Source organism: Bos javanicus, chromosome 25 (genome assembly GCF_032452875.1).
Source record: "Bos javanicus breed banteng chromosome 25, ARS-OSU_banteng_1.0, whole genome shotgun sequence".
NCBI lineage: Eukaryota > Metazoa > Chordata > Mammalia > Artiodactyla > Bovidae > Bos > Bos javanicus.
The window spans coordinates 41339874-41353491 of NC_083892.1; the positions used below are offsets into that span (position 1 = coordinate 41339874).

General features: G+C 64.9%; 1 protein-coding gene across 1 annotated transcript in view; it reads right to left on the minus strand.

Annotated features, from left to right (window-relative positions):
* Nucleotides 1–305: 305 nt before the first annotated feature.
* ELFN1 (extracellular leucine rich repeat and fibronectin type III domain containing 1) overlaps nt 306–13618 on the minus strand; it is a 63964-nt gene continuing 50651 nt past the window's right edge. The window contains exon 3 of the mRNA XM_061402348.1: nt 306–4337. Within this exon, the coding sequence (XP_061258332.1) occupies nt 1678–4104 (2427 nt within the window). The 5' untranslated portion in view covers nt 4105–4337 and the 3' untranslated portion in view covers nt 306–1677. The remainder of the gene's footprint in view (nt 4338–13618) is intronic.

Below are 13618 nucleotides of genomic sequence, written 5' to 3' on the forward strand. Positions count from 1 at the left end.
GTGAGTGTCCTGTCCCGGGGGTGTGCGAGCAGTGTGGCCGACCAAGACTGGTCCCCACCCCCGCTCCTTGCCTGGCGTCTCCAAGGCTCCCACCGCCTCGGTGCTCAGGCGTCTGTGTCAGAAAGAGTGAGTGGGTCCACCCTGGACGCGGGGGCAGGGCAGGCCCAGGAAGAGGGCCAGGCCCCAACCCCTGCAGGGAAAGGAGGCCGGAAGGGTCAGCACCCCGCAGAGGGGTCAGCTGTCCCTGGGGGCTCCACCCCCGACATGGACCGAGGATGGGGGGGTGGGCGCAGGCCCCCCCCACGTGGCCAGCTGTACACAAGGCTCCCAGACGGCGTCTTGTGCTCCAAGCCTTGCTCTGCTGGAGGCACCTGTGACCTTGGCAGCAGGCAACCCTGGAGCCAACTACCTCGATGGACCTGGTGCCAGCTGGAGGTTGGGGTCCAGGCTTCTGCAGAGACTTTGAAGAGTCTGGTGTTCATAAATGCACTCACACCTCTCCCACCAGATTTGGGGCCATGGCTGGAGGGCTGAGGCAGGACTGCAGGGCCAAGGGGCCAGCTTGGGGGCCCCAGGGGCCTGTGGTATCTGGATCTCAGGGCTCACGCCCTGCAGCTGGGTCTCCAGCGGTTGGAGGGGCCCCAGCCCTCCCCAGCTCACCCTACTCCCACTGAACCCTGCCAGCCACATGCAGGGTGAGGTACATACCTACCCACCCTGTGTCCAGCTCCCTCAACCCTTTCTGCCCCATCCACACCGCCTCTCAAAGCCACTCCCCAGCCCAGGGTTGGCTTCCCCATCTCCCAAGGGCCTCAACCTGCCCCAAACCCAAGGTCACTCACACCACACATCTTGCCCCAAGTCCCAGAGGAAAAACCACTGCAAACAAGCATTGGGGTTTTTTTCCTTTGCAGAATTATTTTTTTTTAGTAGACATAGTCTTTTTTTTTTCCTTTCTCATTTTACAGCAAACATTGCAAATATAGAAATATTTCTCTATACAATAGGACGACAGTGTATAGTGGGGGCAGGGCTGGAAGGCACACTCCCGGCCCCGCCACCCCTGGCCGTCTGCAGGCACAGCCCTCCCTGCCCCCAAGGTCCCGGGAGCTCCGGGACCCTCCCGGAGACCACCTGGCCGCCTGCGTTCGCTCTGGCCCTCTCTGGTGGCGGCGACGAAGAGACGGACTAAACAGAATCCACAGAAAGCCACGGACAGAGGAGTCGTGCGGGGACCAGGTGGCCACACCCCCCACATAGAGCGTTTTACGTCTTTTAAAGAGAACTTTAAAAAAAAAAAGAGAAGGCAGAGAAGAATCAAAAGATAATGAAAAAATCCCCTCCCCCGCCCCCCATCCCTAAGACACAGTTTTCGGAAGTCCCTTGTGTGTGTGTGTGTGTGTGTGTGCACGCGTGTGTGTGGACAGGCCCCTCACACCAGCGAGAACGTCTCGGCAGGTGCACACGCTCAGCCACGCGCCCCTCCCGTTCGGCCTGCCGGTGCCCCCTCCCCACTTTGCCCGCAAAGCCCAGGGCTTCAGCAGTTGTGGGGGGTGTGTGTGTGTATGTGTGTGTGTGCACGCGCACGCGTGTGCACCGTGAGTCTCTGTGCGTGTGTGCGCGTGCGCCGTGAGTCTCTGGGTTAGCTGCAGTGTCCTCTGGCCGCGCGCGGCCCGCTCAGGACTTGTGCTGCGCAGACACGCCCTTCCAGTAGTCCAGGATGTCGTGCAGGTCCTCGTCCTTGGCGAACTGCACCTTCCGGCGCAGCGCGTGGCCGGCCGCCACGCACTCCCCGGCGTCCCGGTGCCGCGGGCGGCTCAGTCTGAAGCGGGCCCAGAGGCTGCGGGAGGCGCGGCAGGCGTACTCGGGGCTGGAGGCGTAGCTCAGGTGGCGGTACTGCGGCGAGAGCGGCGCGTAGGCCAGGTCGCGGGGGCGCGGCCGCGTCAGCGGCTCCAGGATGGAGGCCTTGCGGCCGCCCAGGCTCTCGGGGGGCGCGGGCGGCGCGGGGGGCTCCACAGGGTGGGGCCCGGGGTACGAGTGCCGGTGCTCCCCGTACTGCCGGCCCTTCTCGGGCTCGGCCCGCAGCACGGCTGCCGCGGGCGTCACCGTGAGGATGGCCTCCGCCGCGGGCGAGCCCTTCTCGATGTACTTGGCCTCGTGCAGCGCAGGGGGCTCGGCGCGGTAGGGCCGCGGGCTGCGGGCGGAGCCGCTGGACGAGGAGCTGGCCCGCGGGGCCCCGGGGGCGGCCTCCAGGCTGTGGTGCCGCTGCAGGCCGCAGGCGTCCTGGTAGGCGGGCGCCAGGAAGCCGCGCTTGCCGGCCAGCGGCTCGGCCGTGGACACGGCGCCCGGCTTGCCGCCCTGGAAGGAGGTGGCCTCGGCCTTGAGGGCGTCGATGCAGTTGTTGATGATCTGGTTGACCTTGTCCACCTCTTTGGCGATGGTGGAGATCTCAGCCACCGAGCTCTGGCTGTCGGGGCCCGGCCGGCCCTGCTCCCCCTCCCTGCGTTCTGCCTGCTCTGCCGCACGCACCTCCATGTAGCCGCCCTTGCTGCCCTTGGGTGTCCCACTGCCCTCCGCCAGCTGGTACTGCTCCACCTCCCCGGGGGCGGCGGGCAGGTATGGGATGCGGGTCACTGCCTCAGGGCCCAGCAGCGGGCCCTGGGACAGCGGGGCCAGGCCTGGCGCCTCCAGCTCGGGCCCGTACTTGAGCTCGATGATGGTCTTCTTGAGGCTGCCGGCCGCTGCCGCCGCCTGCTTCTGCTTGCCCTCCCGCCGCCGCCGCCGCCGCAGGCAGTAGTAGACGGCGCCCAGCACCACCACCATGCCAAAGAGGCAGCCCAGGACGGTCATGATGTAGTGGGTGGCCGTGGAGGGGCTGGGCACGGGGCCCGGCGGGCTGGGCGGCTGCGGCAGGCAGATGGTGAGGCAGGTGTGGTTGTGGTGCAGGCCCGAGCTGCTGGACACCACACAATAGGTGTAGTTGGTGAGCGCGTACAGGTTGGTCAGGCGGATCTCCTCCTGGGCCCGGGTCAGCCTGGACACGGTGGACGACTTGCTGTTGTTGAAGTGCTCCAGCGTGTACATGCGGGTGAAGGGGCTGGGCAGCTGCACCGTGATGGTGGCCGAGTTCTGCGTCAGCTGCTTGACCTTGATGAGCGGGCGGGCCTCGGCCTGCGGGGCCAGCGTGGGCAGCGCCACCAGCGGCGTGGTGCCGTCGCCGGAGAAGCACTCGTCCTCAGCGCAGGGGGCCTCGCTGGGCTCCGCGGGCGGCACGGGGGGCGGCGGCGGCGAGCGGCCGGGCGGGGGGCGGCCGGGCGCCGGGCGGGTCTCCGCCGCATACGGGCCGTCAGTGCACACAGACTGCAGCTTGCCCAGGATGCTGCGCTGGCCGTGGCGGCCCTGGCCCAGCAGGAAGTAGCCGGAGTAGAGCGGCGGGGACTCGCACTGCACGCGGTCGTGGGCCTGCGTGGTGTTGGCGAAGGCCGCCAGCCAGCGCAGGAAGCCCAGCAGCTCGCAGGAGCAGTAGAAGGGGTTGCTGTAGAGTTCACACACCGAGAGCCGCGCCAGGCCCGCGAAGGTGGCGCTGTGCAGACGCTGGATGCGGTTCATGGACAGGTCCACGTTGACGATGTTGGGGCACTCCCAGAAGGCGCCGGGTGCCACCGCCTCAATGAGGTTGGCCTGCAGGTACAGGTACTCGAGCTTGCCCAGGCCGCGCAGCACGCCCTCCGTCAGGTTGCGCAGCCGGTTGTAGCCGAGCTGCAGTACCTGCAGGTTGAACTGGCCCGAGAAGGCGCCGTCCTCGATGTAGCCGATCTCGTTCTTGGTGAGGTTCAGGTACGTGAGGTTGCCGAAGCGGCTCAGCGCCGCGTACTGCACGCTGCGGATGCGGTTCTCGTTGAGCCGCAGGTCCACGATGGTGCTGTTGATCTGCTGCGGGATGGCCTCGTAGGGCGGCTGGTTCTGGCTGCAGATGGCCAGCCACACGAAGCCCTTGTCGCCCTCGATGAGCCAGCAGTCACCACGCACCAGCCCGCCCGCGTGCAGCAGGGCGGCCGCCACACACACCCACACCCACGGCGCCTCCCACCCGCACCCAGCCATCAGGACCCGCCTGCGGGGGCTGCCCGCTCAGCCTGCCCAGGGCGCGGAGTGGGGGCCTGGGCGGTGGGGTGCGCGGGAGGGGAGGACGCCCGTCTGCTCAGGACCGTCCCAGGCACATGGCCACGTGGCCCACGTGCTGCGAGGGGAGCACCTCCCTCACGGCTGGCGGCCTCGCTCCGTCCGCCCGTGTCCGGCCGGGGCCTCGGCCTGCTTCCCCATCGGTCCAGCCGATCCTGCAGGAGACGAAAGGGGAGATGGGTCAGCAGGCCTCCCGATGGGCACAGGTCCGGTGCAGGCCTGCACCCAGCCCGTGGGATGTGGAGGCACGTCCGGGGTGTCACTGATGAGGAAGGGGAGCTGGGAGGCTCAGCGGGCAGTTCTCTGACCGGAGGCAGGCGTCCACCGCCGCCTTGACTCATGGGAACCCAGCGTCGAGCCAGATAGGTGGGCACGCCAGGGTCAAGGCTGCCGTCACTCAGCCAGGGGTGATGGGGGTGACAGGTGCCCCGCTGTGCACCTTAGGTGGGGCAGCTCTGAGCCCCACCCCGGGGCCTGAGCTGGGGTGGAGGGAAGCCCTCCTGAGCTCCTCTCAAGGGAGGTGAGGACGCTGCCCTCCGGGTCTGCTTCCTCCAACGAGCTGCGGACCCTGAGGCTGTCACCACCGAGTTGGGTCCCGGCAGTAAGGACTGGGAAGATGGTGCCCCCGGCTCAGCTGAGGACACTGCTGTGGCCCCGACTCCTCCCCCCGACCCCACCCAGCCCTGGGTCTTGGCTGTGAATGAGCACCTTGCTGTCTGCTCCCCCCAAACCCTGAGCTTCTCTAGAGCAGGGACCCCCGATCACACACTCAACCCCCGCCCCACGGAGCCTGCGTGTGCGCGGAGATGTGGCCAGATGGCCGCTGGGTGGGTCCTGCTCCCCAGGACCCCACGGCCGTCTGCAGGACTCTCCCCTCTGCCCCTCGTATTTCTCCCGCAGGACGGAAGGATGGGGGTGTGTTTGCTTGTTACTGTTTGGATTTACAGCGGCCTCTGTAACCGCTCTGTGGCCTGGCAGGCAGCCAGCTGACTGTATTTCACGGATATTGACGTTTGCAACTAGTCTGCACTGAGGCGGTTTAAATTAGGAGAAAAAAATAATGATGTGCAATGGATTTCTCTCTCTTCAGAAACTTCATCAAGAACAGTTCTGACCTCGCTCCTGAGGAAGAGCCTTTCTGATTTAAAGTAAGGGGAAGGGTCAGCAGGGGTGGGTGGGAGAAGGTCCTGGCTTGGCCCAGTGCTGCCGTGCGACCGCCAGGAAAGCTCGGGCCCTCTCTGGGCTGGACCAGAAGCAAAGAGGGTAGGCCTGGGGCTCGCTCGGACCCCTCCCCTTGGGGAGCACCCCGGGGGTCCCCATGTGGTCGTCTCCTGACATGAAATCTACACCCCCTGGGGCATCCTGGGGCGATCGCCGCCACCCGGCACCCCCCCCACACACACACCTGCCCCATTGTCCCGGTGCTGAGACTGGGGTCGCTCTACTGCCAGAGTGGGCAAGCAGCCGGGCCTGTGCCCTGGGCTGCAAGCCATCGGGCAGCAGGTGGACGGGAGCACCAGGCATGTGCGGAGCCCAGCTAGGAGGCACAGCCTGGTCATAATCACTTTTAATCTCTTGCTCAAAATAACCCAAAGTCAAGTTAAGGAGGATTACAGGCCTAAAGAACCCTTATCTCAGCGCGTGGGGTGATGGGCTGCCCAGCCTTTGCCGCCCCCACACCTGGCACACCTAGGTGTGCAGTGGCTGTGTGTGTGCACGCACACACACGCTGGGACCTGTGTGTGCATGGGCCTGTGTACCTGGAGGTGGATGCAGCCTCGCCCCAGCACCCAAGGGCGTGCCGGCAGCTGGTATCCAGCCAGGCAGGGCACCCCGCCTCCCACCTGGGTGTGAATCTAGGGACTGTGCTCGTTTGGCGCCTGGAAGTGCTTCTAGGGATCAGCCTTGCCCCGCGGGCATCCCCTCCCTGAGGCCTGTGAGATAAGGAGGCATGGCTGGGTCCTGCCCACCGACTGGTCCGGCCCAACGGGCTCCACTGGGTCAGCCCGCCCTCAGCCCGTGAGCTCCCCTGCCCCCAGAGCCTGGGCTGAGCAGGAGCCAGGCTGGGGAGATGACACCTCGATGACAGTGTAGGTGTCACAGAGGTCCCCCCGCGGTGTGCAAGAGCTGCCTCTGCCCCCATGACCATGGCCTCCGAGGGCCCCCGAGGGCTGCACACCTCACCTCGGGGCAGCGGGGGGCGGGTGGAGGTGACGGGGGAGAGGGCTGCGGTCAAGGTCGCCCATGAGAGGCCGGACAGCAGGTGCCTCATCCCCGGGGGGCCCCTCGGGCACCGTGTGCAGCATCACCCTGAACCCCAGGCTGCAGGGCGGGCCAGGACCCCAACCCCAAGGACTGGGGACCTCGGGGAACAGCTGGCCGACGACCTAGGAAGGTTCAGAGAGTTCCCCCAAGCCGCCCCCACCGCCCCTCGGGCTCCCAGTCCCCCTTGTTCATCCACATACCCCCTTACCAACCCCAAGCTGTCCTCCCGCCTGCTCGCCCCTCGCCCTCTCCGGGGTCCCTGCGTCCCCGCCCCACCGCACCTGGCGTGGGCCCCGGCCACCCACAGTGCCCGCAGACCACGCCGGTGGGACGGGCCACACATGCGCTGCCCGGCCAGATGACCCGCTCTTGGATGGGGCAGGGCGCTGGCAACACAGCTGGGCGGTGACGGCGTTGGGCACAATTCTAGAACCTTCCTCGGGGAGACAGCAGGACTGAACAGCCTCAGGCCTTACCCCCTCCCCTGCCTTCCTCCCCAGGGCTGTCAGCGGTTCCATCCGTCCCCGACTGTCTGGGCAGCATCAGCACCCCCATCCCAGGCTGCCTGCTGCTCCAAGGGGCGCCTTCCTGTGCATTCAGGTCTCAGCCCCTGCGGTGGTCTCCCCACCCTGACCCCTCACTGTCCCCGCGTATCCCCACGGTGGTCCCCCCGCGTGTCCCTGCAGTGGTCTCTCTGCCTGCCCCCGCAGTGGTCTGTCCACCCCCAGCAGCCACAGTGTTCTCTCCATGTGCCTGACCCGCTGCCCTCACTGCCCTGGGCCCCAGACTCAGACACAGCTGCTCCCCTTCAAGCTCAGACTCCCGATGGGGCGCGTCCTGCCCCCCGCACTCCTCACGCAGAAACCAAGTTCTGTCCTCAAGTCCCCCCATCCAGGCCGCACGTGCCCAAGCCCGAGACAGCAGTGCCCATGCGGCTCCCAGCCGTGATGCTTGCTTCCTGCCACACCCACTGGGTACTGCCCAGGCCCAGCCAGCCCCTTCCCTTGCTGGGATGAAGCCCACTGCCCCACCCATACTCTACCTGCCAACAGCCCGGGGATGGGGAGAGCCTCATGGGACCATGCCATCAACACCCCAAAGGACAACCATCCTTCCCCACGGGGAGCAAGACCCAGGCCCCCCACACAGACCTGCCAGGGCCTGCCCAGCACCCTCTGCCCTCCAGCTGCCCCCGCACGGCCGTTCCGCCCAAGGGCGCATCCTGCTGCTCATGAGAAGAGACCCCTCCTCTTCAGGCGGGGGGATCGCAGGCCAGCGGCCTCCCCTCTGAACAAGCTCTTTTGTCCATCACCCTCCTCCCTCTCTGCCCATCACCATCTCCTGACGGGCTCCTTGTCCTCTTGGTTCATTTTCTAGACAAAGGTCCTCTGCCTGCTGGGATGTGAACTCCAGAGGGAAGCGTCCAGTCCACGCCATGACGCCCCAGGCCCCGAGCAGTGCCCAACGCATGGGAGCCGCCAGGCTGGACAGCGGTGGGCACACCTGCTCCATTTCCTCATCTGAGATGGGGAGGAGTGCCCAGCTCACAAGCACCAGCTGCTTTGGTTTCACGGGGCCAGCGGGAAGTGCCCCTACGCCCAAGGGCCACCCTGGCCTGAGTCCTGGCAAGACCAGGGTGCGTGACGTGCCCATCCTGTGCCCAGGGAGACGCAGCCCCCAGGCACGAGTGCTTTCACAGCCATCGGGTCCGCAGGCCACCCGGCGGTCCTGCAAGTGAGGGGACGGCATGGCCACCACGCCGTCCGGGCCCCCCAAAGCCCCCTCAGCTGCCGTCTCGACGCCAGCCCTGTCCCCGAGGAGGGGCCCAACGGGGATGGTGAGCGTGAGCCCCGCGTCACATTCGCTCCGTCACGTCAGTGCTAGCCTGGGTTGCTGCTAATGAAGTGAAGAAATATGGTGGTTCCAGGCTTTTAAACTTCTTACGACTGGATTTGCATAATCACAGGCGCCGTGCGGGGACAGAAGCACCTGTTTATAAGCCACAGGGCGCGGATGAGGGCCAGGCTGGCCGAGGAGCCCGCCGACCGAGAAGGAGGGACTCGGCGCCTCCAGAGGGCCGCGCGGGCTGAGGGCGAGGCGCAGGGAGTCATGTACCCACCACCTCCTGCTGTGCCCAGTTCTGCCAACAGATCACATTAACAGCTAACATTTGCCAGGCTCTGCAGCCTGGCGCTGCCACAGAGTCTGTGAGTCGTGGGGGGCACCTAAGGGCAGTGGGGGCCACGAGGCAGATGGCGTGACCTGGACCAGCCACGTGGCCTGCCCACAAGAAAGCGCGGAGCCAGCTGGGACCGCAGGTTCCCAGGCCAGGACGGGCACACCGGCCATGCCGTGCTCCGGCTCTGTGACCACAGGCTGCTCACCCAACCTCTCTGAGCCTGCTACCTCCTCAGTCAAACGTAACAGGCAGGCCAACGTGACCGGAGGCGCCCCACGCAGGGTGCTCTGTACGCCCTGGTCTCCTCTGCAGCTGCCCGCCTTGCGGACAGGGAGGAACCCTGGGAAGCACTCCAGCGGGCCGGCCCCCCCCGTGTGCCCACGGGGGGCGGTCTCAGCTCAGCACCCACCCAGAGCCTGCCCTCGTCCGCCCCCTGCCTCCCTGAGTCCCCATGGAAGCTGCCACAGGCTACCACAGCAGGCAGCCTGGCAGCGCTGACAGAGCAGGGCTGGAGCCTCAGACCTGGCCACGGGGTTGGGGCTGGTGAGCCCCAGACCTTGGCTGATGGCGGCCTCGTCCTCTGGGAGGCATGAGGGGGAGGGATCACCCCTGCCTTCCATCCTCAGGGATGGAGCCGGCGAGGGCCAGGCGCAGAGGCGCTGGGTGCCTGACCCGCCTGGCGTGCCCTCCTACTTCCTTAGGATCCTGCACATATCGAGTGCCTACTGTATACCAGCCCGCTTCTCCCATCTCCGGGGAGGCAGGTGTCAGCGTTATACAACTGGATGGAGGGGAAGTGGGCTCAGGGCAGGAAAGGCGGTGGCACGGGGTCAGACCTCCCAGAGCAAGGGCGGGAGCTTAGCTCACACCCGCCGCTGTGTTAAGAGTCCCCGGGGGACGGGGTGGGGGGAGGCGCCTGAGCAGCAGGAGGTGGGGGTGCTGGAGTCCTGCCCACTCCCCCTCGCCCACTCCAGCACCCCCCAGGCCCTCGCTCAAGCTGCTCTGGAGTTAATTAGGGACCCGAACATCTCATGGTCTGTTACGCTTCCACCGGGCATCTTTTTAAATTAAAAAACATGATGTGCGGCATCGTTGGAGGGAGAAATCACTTTGCAATGGTTTCCTGCTCGGCGCTGGCAGGACATAGGTGAGGGTAGCTGGCTGGCCTCCGGGGAGGGGGCTGACTTGAGACCCTCTCCAGGAACACGGGCGTGGCCTGTGCTGTGGACGCGCATCCCCGACACCAGGGGAGGGGTGGGGGTGTCTGCCGGGCCCTGTTCCCCTCACAGCCCCAGGGCCCTGGCACCAGGAAGCTGTCTTCGGTCGGACCCGAATCTCTCGTTCTGAGGGCTGGTCAGTCCAAGCCTGGACGCTGAGATCGTCTCTTCTGCTCCTGCTGGTGGACCCTGAACCAGGGGCCCTTCCAATGCCCTGACGTCTGAGCCTGGCCTGGCAGGGGGCAGGGATGGCACTCAGGCCATGGGGAGGGGCCAGGGCCCCCTGCGCTCCCCGTTCACGAGGTTGCATTCTGCACACGCAGGTCCTGCCTCACCTTGCCGGGCTGCGATCGTTCATCAGAGCATACTTGCTGGCCACGGTTAATGGTATTAAAGATTTGGGGCACAGTTTTGGAGCAGAGGTTATAAATGAACAGTTAGCCCTCAAATGCTAAATTAGTATGGGGAATAAACACCGGGCAAAGTCGGTCTAAGGAGTACGTGCAGCGTCGCAGTCAGGACATGTGTGCAGAGCTCAGGCTGGCCTCGGTGGCCACCACACGCAGACACGGGCCAGGGCCAGGCCCCCACGGTGCTCTCGGCAGCGGGGGGTGCCCATGAGGGAATCGGGAGCTGCTCACGCCACCCGGTGACCCAGGCTGCTCCCGGGGAACAGGCGGCCGGGCATCTGAGGACGCGTGTCCCTGCGCCTGCGACCTGCGCCATCGAGTCCCCAAGAGGCCGTGTCCTTCCAGGAGGCTCCCCGCCATCAGCTGCCCTGTACACGCCAAGAAAGCCCCCAGACGTGTCAGCCCCGCGCTCTGAGGGTCCACCAGCCCCGCCGGGTCTGAGCTTAGAAACCAAACCTGGAAGCTGCCTGGTCTCATCACACCCGCAGCTGCGGCTTCCAGGGGGGGCGCCGCCCACAGCCGGGCCTGGGCCAAGGCACATGCTCGTGTGTCACCCCAGACACACTCGTGTTCACGTGCGTGCATCACCAGAGACACACAGCACGGCTCTCGCTTGGGCAGCTCCGCCCGTAGGGACCGCAGACCCTCCTGAGACCAGACACCCGCCCGTCTGAGCATCCCTACATCTGCATCCGTCCCTGCAACTTGCCTCCAGCAGAACAGACGCGTCGGGCACAGAGGAGGGTCAGACCTCACCCAGCCCACCCCACTGCAGGCACAGTGGGGTCGTCAGGACTCTGCCCCCAGCCCGGGGGGTGGCCACTGAAGCCTGGCCCCCTGCCCCACCCTCCGCACCCTTCCTGTGACCTACAAGGCGGTGGCCAACTCGCATTTCTCACACATCTCCAAGATGCTCCCTCCCCAGCCAAGTGTCAGGCTGGGGCCGGGGTCTCCCCTGGGTAATCCCCAAAGCTGCTGGGGCTTCCCCACCATGACCCCACCCGTCAGATCCCAGGCAGAAAGCCCATGGCCGGCTGGGCCGGGTCCCTCTGCACGGCGCAGAGCGGGACATGCCCTGAGCCCGTGGCAGCCCCCACCACCAGAGGACACGCTGCTCGGTCCCCTGGGACGCGTCCTCGTGGGGCCCCTCTTAGGAAGTGAGCTGTCCCAGGCTCACCCTTTGCGGTGGCCTCTGGGGACTCTTCTGTTCCGGATCACACACACACCCCACCCCACCCCTCCCCCGTTTAAATCACTTTCTCCGCTGGTCAGAACGGCCATCGTCAAAGTCCACGATTGACAGGCGGGGGGGAAGGGGCCCCGCCTGCGCGGTGGGTGAAAGTGTGGACGGGGAGCAGTCGCCATGGAGAGCAGTCTGGAGGCTCTTCAGGAGACTAAACCCAGAACCAGCAGGCAGCCCCGCTCCCGGGCGTGCACCTCGGTTCCCTGCAGCACTGTTACAACCGGAGAGACACAGAGCCAGCTGGACAGCCGTCCAAGAGGCGTGGACAGAGACGGGGCGCACGGCCACCACGGGAAGCAGGAGATGCGCCCCGTGCAGCGTCACGGTCGGACCTAGAGGCTGCCCTGCCAGAAGGACAGACGCCGTGCGACAGCTCCCACCTGTGGACTCGAGACACGACGCAAGCGAACACATGCAGGAACAGACGCACAGCATGCAGGGGATTGTGGTGCCGAGGCGGGGGGGGCGGGGAGGCACAGTAGGGGCCTGGGGTGAGCGGATGTGAGCTACACCCAGAGCGCTGCGGTCCACGACCTTTGTGGCATGGCGACCGGTTTCGTGGGGGACAGTCTTCCACGGACGGGGCGGGGGTGGTGGCGATGGTTCCGGCAGCAACGCGAGCAGCAGAGGAAGCTTCACAGGCTTGTGTGCTCAGCCCCTGCTGTGTGGCCTGTTCCTAACGGGCAGCCCCGGGCCGGGGACCTGATACACAGGACAGACAAACGCAAGGTGCTCCTGTGCAGCACAGGGACGAGTCCACGCCCTGTGACAGATCATGACGGAAAGGAAGATACAAATGCACACACATGTGTAAGCGAGGCCCTGCTCTACGGCAGAGGCCACAAACGCGGCTCGTGTCAGCCAGGCTGCGGCGAAAAATCACTCACTGTCCGTCAGGAGCTTCCACACGCAGGGCAGAATCCTGTGCACATTCTTCGAGGTGAACCTGGTAGAACCATCTCATCCCGCCCTTCTGAACCACCACCAAGGTGCGGGCGGGGCTGCACGGCACCCATGCGTTAACTCTGGCAGAGCCTCCAGGTCGCTGCTGCTGTTTCCCCCGGCCTCTCAGGAACGCTGTACAGAGCTCTTCATGACCACCCTACTTTCCTCTCGTAAACGTGCTCCTAGGAATTCGTGGAGGGTGGCTTTGTTGCCACTGTGACTGGGGACTGTTTACTTCATTCTATTATCCAACCAGAGGCGCTGGTATGGAAGAGAATTATTGATCCGTGCGCGTCCGCGTCCTGCTCAGCCCAGCACCTCCACCGAGTTCTCACATTATTTTTTCACTTGGTTCTCTTGGGTTTCTAAGCTCTCAAATCACATTGTCTGCAAATAATTTCAGTTCTTTCTCATATCCCATTTAATTCTGTTTCGTGTCTTATTGCTACGTCCAGAATATCTGGACAATGATAAAGGGCACACTGCTGGGTACTTTTTAATAAGTTTCTGAGTTGGAATCAAGACTCTCAATCACCTAGAGTGACGCTGGCTGCTGAACTGAGACGCCGACGCTTTCGTGATGAGAAAGTCTCTCTCTGGCTCTCTCTAGCCGTTACTTTAAAACACTGGCGCTGGATTTTACCACAGGCTTTTGTCATTTATTGCCGTGGCATCGTGACTTCCCTGCCCACACCATGTGTCACATTAATGGTCCTCTCCACTATTAAGCCATCTTTGAATTCTTTCGATAAGTCCTACATAATCATGGCAGAGTCTCTGCCTAATATTCTGTGGAATTGAGTTTGCCTGTGACTTACTGAGGATTATTGATCTACTATTCACGGGCGAGATCACTGCGGGGCTTCTTTCCTGGGCCATCTTCACACTTTGCGGTCTGGGGCCCTTCTCACTCCCGGCCTCCTGGTTCTGTGAGCTCAGGTCTGCCCTGGAGAGCCATGCAGACAAGTCCCACAGGCCAGTCTGCAAGGCGCACGGCCATCTCATCACGGGAAGCGTTGCCCCTACCATCTTCTGTGCATTCCGGGTTTACAGGAGTCGGGTAGGCTCAGGGCGGGCGAGCAGCAGGGAGACCTCGGCTGGGAAAGCTCAGGACGGGCGCCTCGCTCAGGGGAGTCCTGCCCCTGCCTCCAGGGGCCCAGGGCAGAGCAGGGAGGGC